We start from the raw sequence: 21,753 nt of genomic DNA, 5'->3' as shown, positions 1-21,753 counted from the left end.
CATTAATTTACCAGGTTTATTTAGTTGACTAAACCTAATGAAGAAATTCGCGACAATAATAAAAACTGAAATCGAGGATATCAAAACGTCAGCTACTGGGTAATTTTGTGCTAACCAAAGGTATTGTAAAAAAAGTGAAAGATGAAAACAAAATTTTATTTTGATCTTAAATATGACGTGGCGTTCTAAAAAAGAAATTATCTAGCTTTTTATTTGATAAATTCTATACAATTGGACATTAATACCAACCAGTAAAGTGAATTTTTCCCCAAAATGCTATTTTTTGAGCATTAACTTCTTTTAATCATATTATAAGTTATGGATAAGATATTGAGATGCGATTTTCGCTAGGTTGTTTGACTATCTAATGACATAAACAAATTCAAATTGTTGCATTAATTCTTTTTTCGGAAAATCCTTTTTTGTGATTATGACAGAAAACGTCACCTAGTGGCAAGGTAAGCAATCGTAATCGCGTCACACATAGCAAGAATGTCTAGAAAAAGCCACCAAGTTTATTAGCGATTTGGACAATTACATACAAAACATTGCCACCACTTTCCTTGCAGAGACAAAGAGCATGTAACAAAAAAGATAAGAATTTATCTCAGCTTTAAAACAATACTTATTTTAACTATGGGCAGATCAGAAAATTTTGTAGAACCATTGTTTTAGATTTCCTTTTTTTTTTCAAATTTCTGGACCCGCCTTCTTCCCTAATACCATACCTCGTTGCCCTTTCCGGAACACCGGGTATATTTGTTTGTAACGTCCCCAACTCATAGAGTATTTTTTTAAATCATGTTTTCCTATAACATCCTGTATCTTTCAATCTGCTGCCTTTATAATATTAAAAATAAAGCCTACCTGACGAATTTTAAACTAATTTTTCTGTGATTTTTTTATCTATCTATCTTTGCGACCCTCTATTTGTATGAATTGTTCTAATTAATCCAGAATTAGCACTGAAGGTAAATAAAATTAAATACCTCCCTGTATAACTAATATAACTTAAGAATTGTATGTGGTCGGTATTTCCAATGCCGCCGCCAGTCCTAATTTGAGTAATCGTTAAAACTGCCGGCGTACAGTTCGTATTTTTGCTATAGTGCTCTTTTTTCGGGTATCCCGTTGTTGGTTTAGCGGAAAAATTTATTACCCAATCGAAACAATTAATCAACGTCTGTTATATAACAAAACAAACAATGGACTTTTAAAAAAATCAATCTATGTTGTTCTTTATTTGTTTAGAAGCGGCAAGTCGTTAACCTCGACGACAGGATATTACTTCGACGTTCCCAATTTGTCGGGGTAAGAGACGAGGGTGCCTTGCACCTTAAATTGGCAGGGGGAGTCGAGGAATGACCCAAAGACACGATATGGCCTCGGACCCCCCACGCAATCCCAATAAATCGCGATCTTACGCAATGGCCATCAGTATCTGCTCAAAATAAACCATTTTCAATAAATTCCCTTTTGTTGAAGCGTTAATAACCCCACGTCATTATTTGCTTACTTTCGAAAAATCGATGAAATCGATTATTTTCGAAAGTATACGCGCCCCTCACTAAACTCCAAATCTCGATAACGCTGCGTGCTACAGCGTAACCGTTGGTACAGATGGAATCAGCGCCAAAAAAAAAACGTTTTATTTTTGTCTGTCCGTTCTCCGTTCTCTGTTTCTGGACTTTTTCGACGATAACTTCCGAACGGTTTGAGCTAGACGCTTCAAATTTTGCTCCCTTTTAAGGGTCCAAGCGATGCATAAGATATGCGAAAATGGCTGCGGTCAAACTTCGGCGTCCATCCATTTTTTTTTCGATTTTGGACTGTTTTTTGGACATTGGAATTTGAAGCCACCGACTTCAAAAAAGCACACATATTAGACTTGGTCCTCTAACGGAACATATTGAAATTGGGAGCCTGGGGGGTCGGGAAGTATTTTAAAAAAATTAAAAATCCCATTTGCAAGGGTTTAGGAAAAGACTCACTTATCGAAAACCGTTAATGCCATCGAGAAAATTATTGAACGAAAAGACGCAGAAGATTCGGCTCTATAAACTTTTATTCTTGATATTTTTTTTACAAGATATATTCAAAAAAAACTATTATTATTGAAAATTGGCAATAATTTAAAATTTGTGTTTCAAATGTCAGTTTCTTTTACATGACGTATAGACAGCTAAAACTTTTGCATTTAAGGTATTTCACTATTGTACAGGGTGTTTTGCAGCTACCGACTTCAGACTTGGCAGAGAAGTGGAAGTCGGGACCCACATTTATACTCTTTAAAGTGGGAGCAATAAAATACCACGTATTTTTTTAAAAATTTTGTTTTTTTGGTTATTTTGGCTTACAGAAAACATCTTTTCCTTCAAACCGTGATACGTGGGAGATCCGGCGATATAATATTTGTTTCACAAATTTTTTTCTATTGTGTGCAAGGTGTTTTACTTATGGACAAAAATTGTTCTTTTAGGCAGTAAATTATTAACTGTAAATCGAAATTCGTACAAAAAATAGCTAATCCGTTGAAACATTGTTATAGACCAGGGGTGGGCAAATACTTTAAAGCGCTGGCCAAAATGAAATTTTCAAAATGTCTCCCGGGCCGGAGGACTATACCGCGTATGCTTTGCACAAGCGGATGTTTTGGATGGAGTTTTTTCCCTGCCCATTTTTTTTTTTTGACAAAAACACTAAATATCATTTCAATTTGAATAAAATATGTCACGTAATTTTTAAAGAAATATTATTATAAATAAATAGCTATTAGATAAACCAGTCAATGAAAGATTTTATTTTGTTACTTATTTATGTCTTAACGATACAAATTATTTTATATTGACACATAGTTATTACAATTTAACATTTATATTGCATTTCGTAAATATAATAGTAAATACAATTCAAAAAAGAAAAGAAAAACATCAAACGTTAAAATAAATATTTAAAGTTAATGCGAAACGTGAAATCTCGAATGTTCATCTCACATTATTTCTTCAAAATTGGGTTCCAAATCACTTGTAACAATCCTTAATACCGAGTGTAGATTTTCGTCAGTAATTTGTGATCGATATTTATTTTTCGTGGAAAAGTTCTTTCACAATTATATGTCGAACCAAATAAAACAAGGTATTTTTGAACATAGTTCAAAAAATGTTTGAAATGTTCGTTATTCAAAGCGCCACAGAAAGCACTCAATTCGTTTGAGTGAAAATTTTCTTTTAGTAAATCATTTGATTGTAAGTCAATTAGTTCTAGTTGAATTTCAACAGGAGCTTCTTGCACATCGAAATTGAAAGGGTGGCTAATTAATGATAAAGGTTTTTCAAGAGCTTTGAAATCTTGAAATCTTCTTTGGAATTCAGAATGCAGGTCTTGTGTTATTGCACTATATTTAAAAAAATCTGTATTTTTCAATGATTCTCGCCGTGCTTGCAATGAGGGGAAATGATTTAATAATTTATTATTAAAGTTTTCAGCAAATAAATTGAGTTTTGTCATAAATGCTTTGACGTTTGAGTGCATATTGAAAGCGAATTGGTTTTTCCCTTGTAGATTTATATTTAGTTCATTCAAATATTTTACGATATCTACTGAAAACGAGAAATCGACAAGAAGGATACTATTTCATCAAGCAAATATTGAAATCTGTCCAAAACTTTACCAATGCTAAGCCATCTCACTTCAGTGTACTAAGGAATTTCGTAGTCACTTTCAATTTCTTTCAAAAATGCAACAAACTGTCGATGATTTACGGCACGTCCTTGGATAAAATTCACAACTTTGGTTACAACAGTAACGACGTGATTCAATTTCAAAACTTTTCTGCATAGCACTTCTTGATGAATAATCCAGTGCACAAATATTATATCGTGTTCTGGTTGTAACTCTTTTACTTTGTCGCGAATTCGTTTAAGTAAGCCTACATTTTTCCCTGTTAAACTAGGACAACCATCCGTAGTGACGCTTACTATTTTATTCCAAGTTAAACTTACTTTAACTAAACACTGTTCAACAGCGAGAAAGAAGTCTTCACCAGTAGCTGTATCTTTCATTGGATGCACACTAAGAAGTTCCTCGCTAATTTCACATTTCTTGTTAATGCCGCGAATAAATATTAATAATTGACTTGTATCAGTAATATCGCAGGACTCATCTAAAGCCAGAGAACAATAGGTAAAATCGGCAATTTTTGTTCTTAGCTGGTCAAGTAAGTTTCCTGAAATATGTTCAATCCGTCGTACTATTGTTCTTCTCGAAAGGCTTACATTTTCAAAAATATGTTTCTTTTCAGGACAACATATCTCCGACACTTGTACCATGCATTGTTTAACAAATTCTGCCTCAGAAAACGGCTTACAGAACTTAGCAATTTTGTGTGCGACAACATAACTTGTTGCTTATTCAAGTTTTTTGCTACAGTTTGAAGTTCTTTTAAAGAAAGTGATGCATATTTTGGATGTTTTGTTGTAAAGTGCCTGTTTAAATTGTATTCTTTAAAAACAGCAATTGTTTCCTGACAAACTAAACAAATTGCTTTCTTATTAATGTTTGTAAAAAGATATTTTACCGTCCAAGCTTCATTGAAGTTTCTGCATTCCAAATCAACTTTTCTTTTTTTAGATTGACTCATTTTACATAGGTCTACAAATAAATAATTTAATTAATACAATAAAATAAAACCAATGTTTTAAAATTTTACTTACAAAAAGTTCACTTTTTCAATTTTATATTTGCAAACTAATATTAGACTCGAACAAAAAAGAGTATGCGATCAGTGCTAAATCAAAATTAACAATACGCGTGATGCGACCTGTCGTCCCTCGAAAAGTGAGAGGAGTGCAGCAGCATATGCCGTCCACACATGCATTTCGAACCTAGCGCGATCTCCTTTGTGTTCGACGAAAAAACCGCCCTGAGAGCGATCGTCGCGCGCGACCCGCATGAGAATCGCGCGAGGATTGTTTCAAGCTCGCGACATCGTCCACACTAGTGTAGTCAGCCGACCGCCCATTTTATTACGCCTATTATATATACAGTACGCACACTAATAATGTTGATGTCAACAAAATCTCATAAAAGAGTTTAAAAAAATTTGCGTGCGGAATTTTTCAACGGGCCGGATGAAATTAGCAAAAGGGCCGGCTTTTGCCCACCCATGTTATAGACCGTATCAAGGGCTACAATTTTTGTATTTACGAATTTCGTCTGCCACGTGCGCTGTTCGAGATATTTGGAAAAATCCATTTGAAAATTGCAATATCTCACACTCAATCTAGATGCGATTGCGTCATTTACTATTACGGTGTACTGCATGATTTCAGGAAAGAGATATTTTCTCAAAAACTATTTATCCTATTGAAAAAAATCATATACCAGGAAACGTGGGAGATCTAGGGCTATAACTTATGTGTATGTATGTCGGTTATTTGAAAAAAATTTTAGCCGCAAAGGAAAAACTATAAAACATATTTATATAATTTAGTTTAAACAGCGTCGAAAGAGAGTTTCAAGTTTCGTCCATCATACAGGGCGCGCTGGATATTTGAAAAAATATAACTGGAATCGCTATTATTTGTAAACATTTTTAAATTTACCAAAGTTTGCGGTCACTTGGAAGTTCGACGAGATGTGAAAGGGGCGGCGTTGTATTTAGACGTTGGGTTGTCCAAACGTAGCAAAAAGAAAATTTCTGCACAGATAGTAACCAAAAACACCCTGTATAGAGGATTACAGGGTGTTTTTAGCACATGGTACAAAAGTGTAGAAAATATAGAAAAAGAGAAGCCCAAAAATTGAATTGTTTTCAAGATACAGGTGATCAAACTTACATTAAATGATAATAATCTTTCAGCTGATGTATTCGTTCGATATTCCGTTGGTTGGTCGCCGGCCAGATATAAACGGTGTTTTCTAATTGAGTGTCAATAATTAAGGGTGCGATTTTTGCGTCCATTTCACAAAGAAAGCTTCAGATGTCCTAAACGTCTTAGCTTTTGGGATACAGGGCGGTAAAGTTTTCAAAAATAAAATATATATTTTTATATGTGTATACAAAATTTTAATGAAATTTGGCACACATGTACTATGTACCAAGAGGCATTACTTAGTAGACCAGCATTTTTTAAAAATACACCTGTCGCAAGCGTACGGAATTTCACCTGTCTACTTTGGCAGACATTGAAGGTACGCCACTGATTTCTCTAAAAATAAACATTATTCTTATAATCTCCGATCATTTCTAAAGAAATTTAGTATCTTGTTTGTTCCAATCCGATGTACGGTTTTCGCTTAAAAAAATAAAAAGCTTTTCTCCACATGGTCATAACAATATCGTTTCTTACTTAAGTATTTGTCCATCTATTTTATTAAAACACTTCAAAAATTGAAGTAAGTAAAGTCTGAGGTGTATTTTGAAATCTTTATAATTATTTATCATTGCAGTTAGCTGTCTGTGTAAGAATTATTAATTATGTTGTCAATGCGGTTGTTTGACAGTTGTTTGACATCAGTTTTTAAATTCAGTTATTCGCGTCTTATTAATTTGGTGTTTAATGAGCAGGAGTTGGCCGATCGTTTGTCTGATCGCAGTGCGCCATAGAGGGTAGTCTGAAACAGTTACAAATAATCATTTAAAAGGGGTCCATCGGACTGTAAGAACTCCAGATGTTAAAGCAGTTTTAAATTCTATTGATGAAAATCCTGAACTTATTACTAGAAAAACTGGAAATAACCTGAATATTTCGCACGTCTTGGTTTGGAAAATTGTTCACGATTTCCTATTGTACCCATGTCATATTCAACGAGTCCAAGCGTTACTTCCCAGAGATATTCCCTTGCGTGTTAATTTTTGTCAATGGTTTAAGGACAAAATTGCGCATTATCTCTTGTTTTTCAGGAAACTAATTTTTCTAGAAATACAATCAGAAATTTCCATAATAACCATATTTGGGCCTATGAAAACCCCCTTGCAGTTGTAGAATTTAAACATCAATTTGCGGTAAATGTTTGGGCTGGAATTGTTGCAAATTACTTAATTACACCCTTTTTCCTTCTAGAAAGACTAAATGGCCATAATTATCGCCGGTTTTTATGAAACAATTTCCCAATATTGCTAGAAGAAGTACCATATTTCATTAGGAACAGATTGTTACTCAAGTATGACGGCGCGCCTGCTCACTTTAGTGTTGCACTAAGAGAATATTTAGGTAGGTCGCGGCGGACCTCAACCATGGCTCCCTAGGTCCCCAGATTTAAACAGTTTGGACTTTTTCTTAGAAGTCTGGTTTATCGCACCCCAGTTAACACTGTAGAAGAGCCGAAGGGTCGTATAAAAAGAACAGTCTTTTAATATTTTTTTCTGAAGGACTCTAGTTGGTAACTAAAAACTAGATATTTTGTTTTAGATAGATATTTTATTTTTCACTTGTAGGTTTTTATTAATTTATTAACAAACAATTTTGTTAAAAATTATTAATAGGAGGTAGTTTTTTTTTTAAATAGAATCCTTTATTATTTATCTTGTTATTAGGACGTTATGTTATTTCATTGAAACTGTAAAAGAAGTATTTTAATTTTTTTTTCTGAAGAACCTTAGTTGATAACTAAAAACTAGGTATTTTGGTTTAGATAGATATTTCACACGCACACCATTGATTTTCTTAAAACAAATAATGACATTTCTCTACATGCTGTCATATTAACGATATTGTTATGACCATGCAGGGAAGAGATTTTTATTTTTTTTAAGCGAAAACCGTACATCGGAATATAAAAAAATGAAAAATTTAAATTTCTTTAGAAATGATTGGTGAAGGTAAGAATACTTTTTATTTTCAGAGAAATCACTGGCGTATGTCTACCAAAATAGACAGGTGAAATTCCGCACGCCCGCCACTGACGTATTTTTAAAAAAATGTGGTACCCTAAATAATGCCTGTTGATACATAATACAGGTGTGCCAAATTTCATTAAAATATCTGTGGTATTACATTGTGTCTCAAAAGTTAAGACATTTTGGACATATGTTCATATGAAGTTTTCTTTTTAAATTGGCTCCAAAAATCTTCCCCTTAATTATTGACATTGAATTAGAAAACACCCTGCATATTTCGCACTCGCTAATCACTTTAAATTGATTTGCCCTGCATTCTTCCCTGTTGCCGCTTTACGGGGAAAACTATAACTAGGTCTGTTTGCCGAACTAAATATAAAATTTCGTGTCAATAACACGAAGGTGTGCATAGAAAAGAGCCAAACACGGTCATTTAGAACACGAACCAATCAATTTCCTTCATGATTCCCTAAGTTCAAAATCAATAACGCGCTATCTATATAAGACTTAACTCAATAATACATGAAATATATGTTTTCAGAAGAAAATAACTAAAACTGCTTGAAATTTGTTTCTTATTTATAAATCAAAGGAAATACTGTTTAAATTAATTAAAAATTGTTATTTATTTTTTTTTAAACATCACTAATAAATATACAAATAAGATAATTTTAAAAAGATCTTTAAAAAATGAAGATTTAAATTACTCAGAAACCGTTTTTTGTTGCTTTTTAAATAAATTAAAATTTATACTTTTTACAAATTAAAAATAAATAAACAATATAATTTTTTTAAGTAATGATTTATTCGACTGTTCAATCTGACTTAACTAACCTCTCTAGATCTGCTCCACCTGGAAAACAGATACCGTGAATCGCAATCCTACCGTTTCGAGGACTTCTTCTGGACGGGGTCTGGAGACGGACCCCCGGACGACAACGTCTGGACCACCGAACCTCCCGCTACGATCTACAAAACGTCCACCATCGTCTCCACCGTGTTCATCAAAATTTCGGACTCATTCCACAATGAGGCAAGCGATAATTCAAATAGCTTTATTTGCCCTATATCCTCCAAGAACCCCCTGCTTATATACTAAATCGAAATTTAGACGACCACGCCAAAATGCGTCTTCAATTGCGAATCTCCGCACACCCCTAACGGTGAAATAACTCCAAGCCCCACTCAGACTGAAGGAGATTCCTCCGAGGCCAGCCAACAGTTCTGGATCGTTACCATTTTAAAAAGCGACGGGCGTAACCCGATCGTCACCAATCTGACCAACAGTTTAGCAAAACTATACAAAACAGCGTTCGATAGGCAACAAGAAAGACACCTGGGTATCACCCATCGACTTAAACGATCATCTCCGTCGGACAAACCAGTGAACGTCTTCATCCACAAGGTGGACAGACAAAAATTTAACGGCGACGATCGGATAGAAGTCCTCTACCACGTGGAGGTGCTGGGCAAACCGGTAGACGCCGTCACCGCGTCTAACGACATGAATTTTGTCAGCGACGACGAAGTGAGCCAAGCTTTAGGTTACCCTTTCATCGTCAAAGCTGAGCGTAAGCGATATCTCGCAATGGAGTGCAGTAGAAACTACAGAGAACGAAATTTTCAGCTTACCTAAAGGCTGGAGAACCCATGGGTCTGGCTAAAGCCAAAAACACGTGGATCTTCATCGGGTTTTCTCTACTAGGGCTACTCGTGTTGCTGCTGGTGCTCGCATTTTTGATCCTCGGGTTCACCAAACGCAAAAGGGTGCAGCAGCCTCAAAACCCCGCGACCGATAACAGAAGGCATGTCTTTGAGCGGGGGGTGGGGCACGAGAACAAGGGGTTGGTGCGGGACGATGAGAAAAGGGGCGGAGACTCGCCGACTTACGTCAATTACGGTGATAAGCACGAGGTGGCTGTCGAAGTGAGAGCAAGAAGTTCTTTCAGCTCCTCTAGGTAGGGAAGTTTCCTTTATGGTTAAAGCAATCTTGGTACGGTTTCTTCAAAGTTCTAGCAGTTTGGATATATCGCCGCTGATGACGTTGGGAAAGAAACACAGGGTGCCTCCGAAAAAGCCACCCAGGCCTAAGGCAGCGCTGAACAAGACCGTTCCTCTGAACGTTACGGCGGTAAGGAAGCTGCCTCCGGAGGTTTTCGACTCGGACAGCGGCAGCAGCAGGAAGGATTCACCGGATACCGCATTTACGGAATACGACGTGTTGAGTCCCAAATCGTATCTATCGATGCCGTCGGTGAAATCGTTCCCCAGGTCAGTGAGGCTGCTCTACATTAAAAAAAAATGTTCAATTTATAACACTTGTGGTATCAAAGTAATCAAAATCTTCTTCACCAAGTTTTCGTTGAAAAATATTAGGCCAAATATTTATTGTTTATGAAAATTTTCGTTACTTTGACCAGAGATTGACCCAACACCCTATACGGGAAGTAAGGATATTATAAAACTCCGTTCTAGATGCAGCATTCCCGAACCTTTGGCTAAAGTCTTGGAACCGGTGAGCATGACTCACCTAGATATGCCCGACGACGAGCCAGTGGGGGTTTTAGAAAGACATGGCAGCGTTGGGACGGCTCACGATCCCGGAGTAATCGGACCTGTAGTTTGGAACCTTCATTGCGAGCGTTTACAGCATGGTGATCACCAACAAAATTGACGAGGAAACCGAAGTTCAAAAATTTGGATTTTTAGGGGTCAGCGTAGACGAAGGCATCAACGACTTGAAGTCTGGCAACGTATCCAGGATGCGAAAAAGATTTCACGATCTGTTGGATGACACGTTCAGTCTCTTCGGGAGTAAAAGGGATACGCCGGTATCCGGGCTGTCTAGACCACCGATTGAGGTCAAAAGTCACTCGGCAAATGAAAATCGGTAATTATAATTAATATCCGACAGCTTTTTATCCACGAGACAGTGTAGGCAACTGCCTACGGACCCGTGTTATATTATACCACGTACTGATGTTACACCTGTGGTAATATCCCTTCATAATATTGTCGGTTTACGATTCGCCTAAAGAGTATTAATTTATTTTAAAATTGCGTGTACTAAACACCACGTTTCACCAACACGAAATTTTTGGGGCTAATGTTGGTTCTCTTTAATAAGTCTTTCTTAATTACGATGAAGTCAGTCGGCTTTGAGAGATTGACATTCTGAATGATTTTTTATCCACTTCATCAAATTATTTTCAGCGAAGGAGAACAACACGCGATCAAGCCTAGACCAAAGACTACGGATCCGAGGAAACCGGATCCGAGTGCCGTCGGACCTAGGGGAGCATGGTCGAGCACCGCTCCTTCGCCGTTGGTCAGGCCTTTGAGTGCCGGAGTAGTGTACGCTCCTAGGGTGAACGTCGACCACGTTCTAGCCGAAGGGAGGTTTAGACCGAGCGACCCTGCCATACCCCTTATCGAAGCCATAAAGTCGGAAATTGAACGGGTATCACTGCCAGGAAGCACCACTAATCTGGACAAGCAATAGGGACGCGTTTTTTTTTTTTAAATTGTAGTGCCAGTTTGTCAGCTAAAATTGCGGCCTCAATTCCAGTGGGAATGACCAGCGGCGGACGTGATGGCCAGCGATTTTATCCTGAGTGGTTCGCGAAAAGATCTTAAAATTTTGTGAGATAAATTAAGTTGTTGTTGTCGATTTTTTTTTAATTATACAAACGACCTTTCCTCGATCGCACGCTGCATACAAGGTGTCCGGGAGAATGAGTCCCTAAAGGACGCCGTCGTAAATTGGTTTTTCTTGAACAACTTTCCTAACTAAGTGGTACACTTAAACGCATGATTTGTTAACACCCTGTACACTAAAAACTTAACAAAATATTTTTGAAAAATCAACATTTGTTCGAATTTGTAGCGCGGCCCTGCAGAAAAAATATAATGTTCTTGTATCGTATTATATATACATCCCAGAGACTTTCCCGGACACCCTGTAAAATATGGACAGCCCGAGTGGTTGTTCTCTGTTCTAGTCTTTGTTGTTGCCTCCTGTAGACCCTTAGAATACTTTACGTTTCTTGAATTTTTACATACGCGTTTGTTATTGTTTTGTATTACGTGTTCTATTTACGTTTTATACAATCAGTATTAAATAAATAAATATATATATATAGCAATCGTGGTACATGTTTTAATAGCGGAAATGTCCGCCGTTAATTGTTATTCTGCGTGTAGAATATTACTCACTGGTTTTCGTGTGGGTACAACAAATTACGAATATCAAGCGACATGAGTAACCAACTAGAATTTGAAATTTTTAGTTGGGATATTGTACGAAACCCCGGGGTTCACAAATGCTGAAATAAAAACAGAATAACGTTAAATTCAAAAAAGTAAACGCGAATCTCGCATATTTTGTTTTGTGGAAAATATTACAACACGCACGCGTCTTTTTTATATAAGTTTTTGTTCGATAATACAAAGGAGATAATCCTGAAGAGTAAAAAAATTGTTTTCGGGTAATTCCACCCTATCGCATTTGTACCATAAATGTGATTAAGAACAAAACTATCGCCATTGCATTAATTATAGTCGATTAAATTAAGAATGCGGTTGAACGAAACAACTTTGTACTTAGGGAACCTGTTAATCTGAATTTTGAAACTACTTAATGCTTCGGTGATTTACAAGGTTACGTTAAAGTCTCCCGAAAGATAAGCGGAAAGGGTGTTATAGTTTGGACCTATACTTCCAACTTTTTAACATTTAACATTGACTTTTCTTGTGTTAAGTTATGCATTTTTTGATTTTCTATTCGATTTAAAAAATGCTGTATTTGTAACTTCACACCATTACGTTTGACACCGGACTCGTATGTTTTGAATGTTGTATTTATTAATTTTGTGTTTAATAAATAATTTTTAATAAAAAGTATGAACATAAGTACCGATTAGGATTCCGATGTAATGGTTTGAGTAATCGATAAACCACATGAGACCTTTTCTGGTGAACATTAAATTGTCTGTAAGGATAATTGAAAACATATCAGGATAATTATTTTTCAGTCAATAAGAAAATTCAGAACCAAAAATTATTTTTCTTTAAATTCTTCAATCTTTCACTTCGAATATCTTTGAAATGGTTAATTTGCCAAAAAAGTATAATAGAACATTTTTGTAGAGAGTTCAATTCCCATAAAAAAATTATCAAAAAAATTGGCTTAATGATCTATTAGTGATAAGATGTGATTATTTATATATTATGAGGATAATCTTCCCATTAATAATAAGAGCTCATAAGTGGAAAGTACTTTCTAGAGGTAACTAGCAACTAGTTTTTTTGTGTCAGATCCAAAAAAAAATAATCTTTTTTTTTACTCACCTTAATCATCACGTCTTAGAGGCCATTTTCAGGTCTACAGCGGGTATTAATTATTAAGGTTACAAAAATTGGAATTAACTCGAATATCAAATCACAAACAAAATCAACTTGAATATCAAAACCGCCCATTTGACAATTTACACATTTCGTGTAATTAGTAATAGTTATGTACTCATTGCAAAAGTTAGTAAAGAGAAAAACTAATTTTTATTTACTGCATCTAACTACGAGAGAAATTATATTTGCCTCTTTCATTTTTTGATACTTCTATGTTTCGTTTCTTTCTCTTGTCAACTCAAGTCCTCTTTTACAACACGCCACAAAACATTATTATTATTATGCGCACTTCTAGTTCTCAGCGTTAGCCATTGATTTTAGTTTTTGGATTTTTTGGCAATTTTAAGAGATTTCTGGGATCGTAATCCCTACATCAAGCCGAAAAGGATTGATGAAAATTTATTGTCATATAATATCGAATGCAAATCTACTCAACTCAAAAACATCAAGTAAAATACGTCCTGCGTAATATCATAGATATATTAAAAAACCGACAATTATGGATGTTTCAATGTGAGATGGCGTAACACGTTCTCACTAGCCCGTTTTTTAAGACGAACTTGGTGAAGATTACGTTGAAAACGCTATATCGTATTTTGCTTCAGAGGTGTATCAACAAGTTCAATTTTTTGAGCAACTTACAATTACTATGAACCATAATGCTACCAGATATATACAGGGAACCCCCGTCAATGACACTGTTAATGCAGGAACTGTTGAAACGAATTTGAAAACAATGTCGAAAAGGCCTATTCAATATGCGAATGTGCGGACATTTGAAATCTAGTTTGCAACCAATATGACCTAGCGCCCTTCAACAACCTGTAAGTCAAGTCAACAGGTTTCAGTTTAGACATTCTTACTGCAGTATTTTCTCAAAATTTGCCCAGATCTTGTTCAGTGTTCTGAAAAACGAGTGAAGTGTGTGGGATTAGTGTTTTGGTTAGTTTTAGTTTTGATGTTGGTTTGGCTAGTTTAGTGTTATATTCGGAAAATGATTCCGTCTTCTATGAAAATATCATTGTCGCCTGAGACACATCAATTTTTACCATTCTTAGAGGAATATATTTTCTAGTTATGAACGAACAAAAAAGGGTGACGCGTGTGTCCGCCTACTTTCCAAAGAGCCTAAAATTTGCACGCTCGCAATGTCGTAAATCCTAACATTACCCTCTCCATACGTCCACTTTATAATGCAATTCGGTACCGGATCGGACAGTCGCTTAATCGTCCCGTTCGGTAAGAAAGTCGCCGGTAACGATCAATCGCGATATCACGTCTCCGGGTGCACGTAATTTTTGCAACATCCCAATTAGCGATACTTTGCAGTTGCCCGTGGAAAACCGAATGTAAAAAAGGATAACCGCGTGCGGCACGGATTCCCCCAAACGCTAAAAAAATCCAGCCGATCGCCACGGATTTTCAGTCAGTATCGTTCGCGAGTCGGATTAGTGTACCCACTCCGACGAAAACTTGTAACACCGAATAAAAAAAACGATCTTAAATGTAAATGTATAAAATCTTCAATGTCAAACGCGAGAGTGGATTTTTCAAACGACGCGATGGTGTTTCTGACCTTCTTCGCGACTATCTTGATCGCGTTTTGTGACGGGGTTGATTTTGTTTACCCCGAAGACCCCTACAGAAGAGGCAGTAGCGATTATTATCATCACGGTCACCATCAACATGACCATCGTAATTACGGTGGTTACGGTACCCGTGACGGAGGATCTTACGTGATCACCGAAGATCCGAGCGTGGACAATAATAACATAGGGGTGAGCAGTAGTCTAACGCGGTTTATAACTTAATGCCACATTTTAAGTGATGCATGGTAGATTGTGTAAAAACGGGGTTGGGGGGAGAATGTTTGACTTTTATTAGTTCTTTTTATCCCCATGGTTTGTGATTAATGCAAAACAGTACTACGATTGCCGCTAACAAAACAGCCGTGACTAAAAGGTGGCTCGCGACCGTGGATAATGAACCTGAGATCTTGAAGTAAGATTTCCGTGCATTTTTGAGTAGGGTGTGGATTTTATATATCTGGTCACCTCATAACCTCAAAGTTATTTATTAAATTTTACAGCATTTGCGTATTGCTTTCTTTAGTTTTTCTTGTAAGAAAATCACGTTTAACAATAAGTGTTTTTTTTTTAGATACCGGTGGATTTTGCGAAAAACCTGAGCGAGTATACCGTGTCGGACTTACTTTTGAATTTCGTCGATGGTCCCGAGGATTATGACAAACCCCTTCTCATCAGTACGTACAAATCTTAAAATTAAAACATCGACAAATTTCGGTCATTTATTTCGACATCTAATACAAACTTTTACAAAAATATAACTTTACATAAATACAAACGGGAGGTTGCTCAATTTTATTGTCGCAACCACGCCCTTTACTATTATATCTGTTACGATGGTGAACATCTATAGTGCTCTTATTTATTGGACTTACCGCAACTGAATTCGGGTTGCACGAGTCAAACTAAAAAAACATTCGGGAAAAAAATATAGGTAATAATCCTGGCAGATTCCTTAAAAAATGGACGATTTTTTAAAATAAAATCGTAAACATTTGGGCTGCACCGCAACGTAAGTTAAAATAATATAACGAAATAGCTACTTCATATTTATCCCAATATGTACAAAATACGTTTGCACTGTCCAGGTACGAATATTATAAACACATATAAACAAAAATATGAAAGAGAAGGAAAGGCATTGCACAAGGGTTTTACAAAAATCACGGATAATAATAAGCCCTACATCACCAGAACGAATAAGCTATTGTAGAGATTCAACTCAAAAGCCGCTACGTACATATGTACATAACAATTGGAAGCAAAAACAAACGTCAATTTTTTAATTGACATGAAATCCAAACAGCCGACTTCAAAGTTTCTTGCAAATCAAATTATCATTTTTGACTAGACTGTTAGCTCAAGCAGAAAAAATTCCAAAGAAGTTGAATGACTTGGTCTGCAGCTCGATTTTGAAATTGCCAATCTTCATAAAGGTCTTACCTGTTAAAAAAAAGCAGAAATAACGAAAAATTTTCTCAAGTTAGACAAAAAAAATTAAAATAACTGAAAATTTTAGCACACCATTATCGAGTGGCACACCAGTTAAAGAGTTGCAATTCCCGACAAGTCAATACAGAAAGGAGGAAAAAAGTTAGAATCAACTGTTAAAGAAAGACAAAACCAAATAAAAAAAACTAGAAAATTCTAACAAACAAATAGCCAAGAGGCAATTCCGCTCTAACAATAACTGAAACCGATAAAGTTACATTCAAAAATGTCGCGCTCGCAAACACCACATCAGTCTTCCGGCTCACCCGACTCGAAGTCTTTCAGCAGGTTTCTGCGACACTTCATGTTACCTTCGTAAATAATAAGGTAAATTGTACTGTCTTTCACGTCCTTATTGTATGAGTACGCTATGTGAAGTTTCGCTGGTCTCTTCCACTTCGTTTCGGCCTGCAACTTCTTAATGCTCGGTCTGCGAAATTCGACATACCCTTCCGTTGTGAGGTACTTGACGTTCACTTCCGGCACGTCATTCTCCATCTCTAGTACCTCGGTACTAGCGTCGACGTTGTGGCTGAATTTTAATTTTTTCATGGCAGAATCCACTACGGGGCGGTGATTCTCAACGTCGCGTTTCTCCTGGTTCTTTTTGACGCTGCCGGATGCGCCGGGCTCCTTCTTGGGCGTCCTCGGAAGTGACTTGTTAGGACATGGACGGGGAGGACTCATGAACGAACGCAGTATCCGTCTGGGGTACCTGAAAGTCCGCCGGGTTGACGCAAGACGTCGCGACCTCTTCCGAAACAACTCACTTTGGTGTTTTGATGACGTGGGTGTCCCTGAAACCTATACTGTTCGCGGGCAAGGCCCTCGAGAAGTAATGCTTCACGGGGGTTACGTTGACCTTGAGGAAGGCCGATACGTTTTTTTGACCTTTGACCGTCTGACCGAACCAATCGAGAACGATGTCGTCCGAGAAGTAATATTTGACGTATTGCTTCGAGTTCTCCATCAGGTCGCAGAAAAAATCTTTGAGATTTTCAGCCTCGGTCAGTTTGTCTTCTTCGGTTGATGGATCCATGTCGCTTCTCGGCCGCTAAAAATTCGAAAGGTTCGGATGCCACTAGAAAATAACTCCATGGCGAGTCACAAGCACAAGAGAACGTTTCCGAAATATAATAAGATGTTTGTCTTATTGTTCATAATATAATTTTATTTTAGAAATTCTTACAATACTAGGTACTACCACACAAATGTAATTTTGCCACATGTGACGTCCCAGGACATCGGCCAGCTTCACAAACAATTTGCATATTACAAATTACATACAATTTGCATGCCTACCATAAATCTTTTTATAACTTAATCATTAAGCGAAAATGATAGGAATTTGTGTAATTATTTTCAAATATTTTACGCAGACCCTTTTATATACTTTGAAGCCATGTCTGAACGTTGTAGTATTGAATACTATTCCTAATTTTGTTTTCTACAAAAAAAAAAGTGTGAAATATTTTTCGTTAAGAATGAAAAAACTGATGTTTAAAAATCACGAATGCAAAAAAGCGTTATAATTAAGAATTTTCGATTAAAAATGTTTGTTTTTTAGGTACCCGATTCGGGGATACAGATGAATCGAACTCCGAAAGAAGTATGTAACACTTTAGAGCAAGGTATCCGCCAATTACGTGAAAACTGTCGCTTTCAGATTCCGCAATGATACCCAAACCTGCAAAGTGCATGCCCGAGCTGCAAAGCGTTAAAATCGCGGAGTCCCACAGCCCCAATGTCCTATATATACCCCAATGCACGAGGGTCGAACGATGCGGAGGCTGTTGCTCGCACGTTTTGCTCTCCTGTCAGCCCACGAAAACCGACACAGTGACATTTCAAGTCAGTAAAACTACTTAGACTCGATTAAGCTTAGCTACAGGTTGTTTTTAGGTTATGAAAACCGAGTACACGGGAGCCAAAAAGCTAAAATATGTGGGTAAGGAGCTCATTTTGGTCGAGAAACACGTCTCATGCAAGTGCCACTGCAAAGTTAAGGCCGAAGTAAGGCGTTTGCAAGTCGCTCTCTTGATTGCTGACTCTAACCCTTGTTTTTCCAGGACTGCAATACTTATCAAGAGTACCGAGAAGGTGAATGTAAGTGCGTGTGTAAAAACCTTGACGAGGAGAAAAAATGTGCAAAATCGAGTTCTAAAAAATTATGGAACCCTGACGTGTGCGCCTGCCAGTGCCGCGAAATCATGCCCTGTTCAACAGGATACACTTTCGATTTTAATGAGTGTCGATGCATCCCGGCACAGGTCAAACGCAGGTATATTTTGACGACAGACGAAAATCGACCAGATGAGCCCCTCGACTGATCATTTTGAACGTATATTTACTGTATGTAATACATTTTTTTAGGTGCACTGTAGTTTGAATTACTTACCTGGTAATGTTCCACTGAAAGTATAGGTTAATGTTGTTTACATCATGGCCACTATGTCGCCTAGTAACCCAAATTCGAAACGATGCGTGTTTTTCAGTAAAACAATAGCAGTCATAAAAAGAAACTTAAAAAACGTGTCGCCAACCCCTTAAATATGGTAAGACATTTCGTAACCCTGACAAACTACCATTGTTTTGAAAAATCTAATGCGTTGCCTCGTTTGAAACCAATGTCGACTTCCATTCGCCTGAAATACTGAAAAAGAAACACCCAACCCGAAACTCAACGCGTTTGTCTATTAAATTCGATAAACAAGACGAACTTCATCACAGTTCGTTTCCAATCACATAACACCAATGTTTCCATCAATTTTAATAGCGTCAAAGCGTCATTGTAAAATACACACGCCGCAATAGATGGCGCAGCTTCGCAGAAATCTATATTGGTTAACCTTGAAACAAATCACTAAGGCCGAATGGTTTGACTAGAATTACACCACAATGCGGTCGCAATTACCAACCAGACCGGTAGATGGCAACAGTTGCGCTTTTTGTTTGCTTTAATAGAGTAAGCGCAGGAATTTTAATTTCCCGTTAGAAAATGTTTTGCTGTTCCTCATGGAACATGTTTTACGATTTCCTAAATCTCAGTTTGCTTAATTCCAAAATAGTACATTAATTAGCAAGCACAAAGACGGAATAAACTTTTACTTAAATTTACTAGGCGTGTGAGATTTGCCAAAGTCTAAACCAGTTTCAGACGGAAGCGTATTATAACGAATATGTAGGTCTAATTGATAGCTATAATAGTTACATGGTGGTTTCAATATTTCGGACTTGTAAATACCCTAACTTTGTGCTAAAATTAAATCATTAGGTGAGTGAAACGCATATTATAACGAAGTGGTTACAATGAATTATTTTCAACGTAGACGGGTCATAAGTCTTTCAAACCCACTATGTTCACAACATAATAATTTTATCTTACTCGTTCATCCACGGCCTACTGTCGCTATGTGAACAGGAAGTCGCCGGACACTGATTGCGTCTCATGTTTCTTATGTGACGTCGTGGGTTCCCACACTACGTATACGCGATGCGTAATAAATAGCGAAAAAAGTTGCCACCACCGGTTTTTATTCCTGATGTTGCTTCAGCTTTTTTACGCGGGTGCGGATATCGTTATAAAAGCGCTTAAAGCGATAGAAAATCTAAGTCTCCTATGTTTAGGTCGATAATAACAAATATTCGTTAGTCTGTATCTTTGCGGGCCCAACCCCGATGCCGGAAAACGACCGATCCCAGAAATTCTAAGTTAAAGAGCCGCGGAGGACATAAGTTAATGATATTTCAGCGTCAAACCGTTAAAAAACGATTTGTTGACGCATCAAAGCGTGAATCCTCAGTTGCTACGACCAAATGGGTCCTAACCCTGGTTTGTTGACAGTCTGTCACACGCTAGGGCACAGATAATTAGAAAAACCTCGCTACCAAAACGTCTGATCGTCTATGTTATGGTTTTCCACCGCAGTCTTTGCGTCGCTCAAATCGTTTTACTTTTCCTCTGAAATCTGTCCCTTCCGCCACGAAAACGAAAGAAAAACAAAAAGATGGAGGATGCAATCAAGAAAGTGTACACGCGGGTCGTGTTATTAAAAGAACATAATTATGTTTTTCGTGCGTCCTCATCGCGCACGGCATTAAAATGAAATAACGTACCTTGGAATTATAAATTACGGCCGCGCTACCTGGAATTAGGCAACGCTACCGAGATACCCGTTGCTACGCGACGTGATTGGTTATACAGGGCGAACACCGCACGCGCGCAATTTATCTCGTTTTAGTTTTTTGACGAATATTTTTATTTGAGATACTATACTTTCAGAATAGTCGTATTTTCTTTTCAGGTGCAAACGATACCTACGATATCTAATTAGATATTTCTTAGCAGAAACAATCCCTAACTAATACTTGACAAATATCCAACATATACCTGATTGGTGATTACGCGTGCGCGGTTGGAAATACGTTCAGGATGGACAGTTCTCCGCGAAGGGCTTTTGTCGATGTTTTTTTTTGCAATTCCTCGATTGGCGGAAAATCGCAGTAAAATCAAAGAAGTTAAAACTTCTTCTAGAAAATATAAATTAATAATAAATATACAAAGTTTATCTGTCAAATAATTTTTGTACCCCATCCACCACGTCAGTATCAGTATCAGTAAGTATTTACTAATTTAAAATATGTCTTTTGGCCTATGAATCAGTGTAAGTTTGTAAAGAATATATTTTAAATCTTGTTCCTCTCTGTAAATACAGAGGGCATTCTAGCAATCAGATAATTTTTTGTGTACCTATGCTTTATTCGATACATCAGCAGCATTGTAATATTTTTTTACGTTGTCTCCCTTTATTAGTATTTATCTATTACGCAGCGGAGCATCCACTGACTTTAGAGATTCATTCGTATCAGCGGAAACTGTTGAGGATCGCTGGTGTATCGGTTTAAGAGCAGAGCCGTTCATGAAGAAGAGGTCGCCTTGAACTCGATGTCAGTGACTCTCGGTCAACGGCGTAGCCCCTCGTCCCCGTGCACTGTGCCAGTGGCTCCGCGGGGTTGATCTATCGGCTACGATACAAGGTGCGATAAAAATATCCTGTATATTAATTTCTTCATTTTGCTCGTGCATCTGGTTTCAAGATCAATCAATCAAGATAAACCTAAAGGTGGCGGCACAAAAAAAAAACGCGACGCCCTAAATCAACGTATGTGAACCAGTGTGTGAGGTCAGCGTAACGAATTTACTACAGTTAAAAAATCGAGACATGTCTGAAACTAAAAAATCATTGGTTCCTATGTTTGTCATGATCCAGGTTGACGTATACTAACAAAAATGATTCAAAATATTTTGTATTGTTAAGAAGTTATTTGTAAATACACCAACAAATTATGCTCACCTACTTAAGTTACCAATGGGCGAATGATCCTAGCAGTGTTGCCTAGGCCAGCATTTGGATTTGGACGTAATGAGAA

The 21,753-nt window shown here is 37.1% G+C and overlaps 3 protein-coding genes across 5 annotated transcripts in view; 2 read left to right on the top strand and 1 right to left on the bottom strand.

The window, feature by feature from the left end:
• Positions 1–11,978, top strand: part of LOC132705394 (uncharacterized) — a 168,476-nt gene extending 156,498 nt beyond the window's left edge. Inside the window, exons 2-8 of one of the 3 annotated variants that reach the window (XM_060675964.1) lie at positions 8,683–8,873; positions 8,952–9,411; positions 9,468–9,798; positions 9,851–10,111; positions 10,316–10,494; positions 10,550–10,730; positions 11,054–11,978. In XM_060675964.1, the coding sequence (XP_060531947.1) occupies positions 8,683–8,873; positions 8,952–9,411; positions 9,468–9,798; positions 9,851–10,111; positions 10,316–10,494; positions 10,550–10,730; positions 11,054–11,342 (1,892 nt within the window). In that variant the 3' untranslated portion in view covers positions 11,343–11,978. Of the gene's footprint in view, positions 1–6,904; positions 7,215–8,682; positions 8,874–8,951; positions 9,412–9,467; positions 9,799–9,850; positions 10,112–10,315; positions 10,495–10,549; positions 10,731–11,053 lie in introns of those variants that run through there. The other 2 variants (XR_009619416.1, XR_009619415.1) reach the window with 2 other exon arrangements.
• Positions 11,979–14,458: 2,480 nt separating this feature from the next.
• On the top strand, positions 14,459–18,708 carry LOC132705377 (vascular endothelial growth factor A-like). Its single transcript, XM_060675930.1, has 6 exons — positions 14,459–15,024; positions 15,407–15,509; positions 17,891–17,932; positions 17,990–18,174; positions 18,226–18,336; positions 18,393–18,708. Exons 1-6 carry the CDS (start codon positions 14,773–14,775, stop codon positions 18,651–18,653), a joined length of 954 nt encoding a protein of 317 aa, XP_060531913.1. The 5' UTR covers positions 14,459–14,772; the 3' UTR covers positions 18,654–18,708.
• Positions 15,529–19,114, bottom strand: LOC132705378 (uncharacterized). The gene is made up of 3 exons (XM_060675931.1): positions 18,722–19,114; positions 17,094–17,377; positions 15,529–17,038 (listed from the first exon to the last, which is right to left on the bottom strand). The coding sequence occupies exons 2-3, from the start codon at positions 17,360–17,362 to the stop codon at positions 16,573–16,575; spliced, it is 735 nt and encodes a 244-aa protein (XP_060531914.1). The 5' UTR covers positions 17,363–17,377; positions 18,722–19,114; the 3' UTR covers positions 15,529–16,572.
• Positions 19,115–21,753: the final 2,639 nt, after the last annotated feature.

Source organism: Cylas formicarius, unplaced genomic scaffold (assembly GCF_029955315.1).
Source record: "Cylas formicarius isolate icCylForm1 unplaced genomic scaffold, icCylForm1.1 PGA_scaffold_7__23_contigs__length_41026272, whole genome shotgun sequence".
NCBI lineage: Eukaryota > Metazoa > Arthropoda > Insecta > Coleoptera > Brentidae > Cylas > Cylas formicarius.
This window is presented reverse-complemented; position numbering and strand designations above follow the sequence as displayed.

What these genes read in the sequence shown, in the direction of transcription:
- LOC132705377 (XM_060675930.1), top strand. Translation starts at nt 14,773, where the DNA reads ATGTCAAACGCGAGAGTGGATTTTTCAAACGACGCGATGGTGTTTCTG. An exon ending in TGACAAACCCCTTCTCATCA is followed by an intron (nt 15,510 to 17,890) that starts GTACGTACAAAT and finishes TTTGTTTTTTAG; the next exon opens with GTACCCGATTCGGGGATACA. An exon ending in TGAATCGAACTCCGAAAGAA is followed by an intron (nt 17,933 to 17,989) that starts GTATGTAACACT and finishes TGTCGCTTTCAG; the next exon opens with ATTCCGCAATGATACCCAAA.
- LOC132705378 (XM_060675931.1), bottom strand. Translation starts at nt 17,362, where the DNA reads ATGGATCCATCAACCGAAGAAGACAAACTGACCGAGGCTGAAAATCTC. An exon ending in CACGTCATCAAAACACCAAA is followed by an intron (nt 17,039 to 17,093) that starts GTGAGTTGTTTC and finishes GCGGACTTTCAG; the next exon opens with GTACCCCAGACGGATACTGC.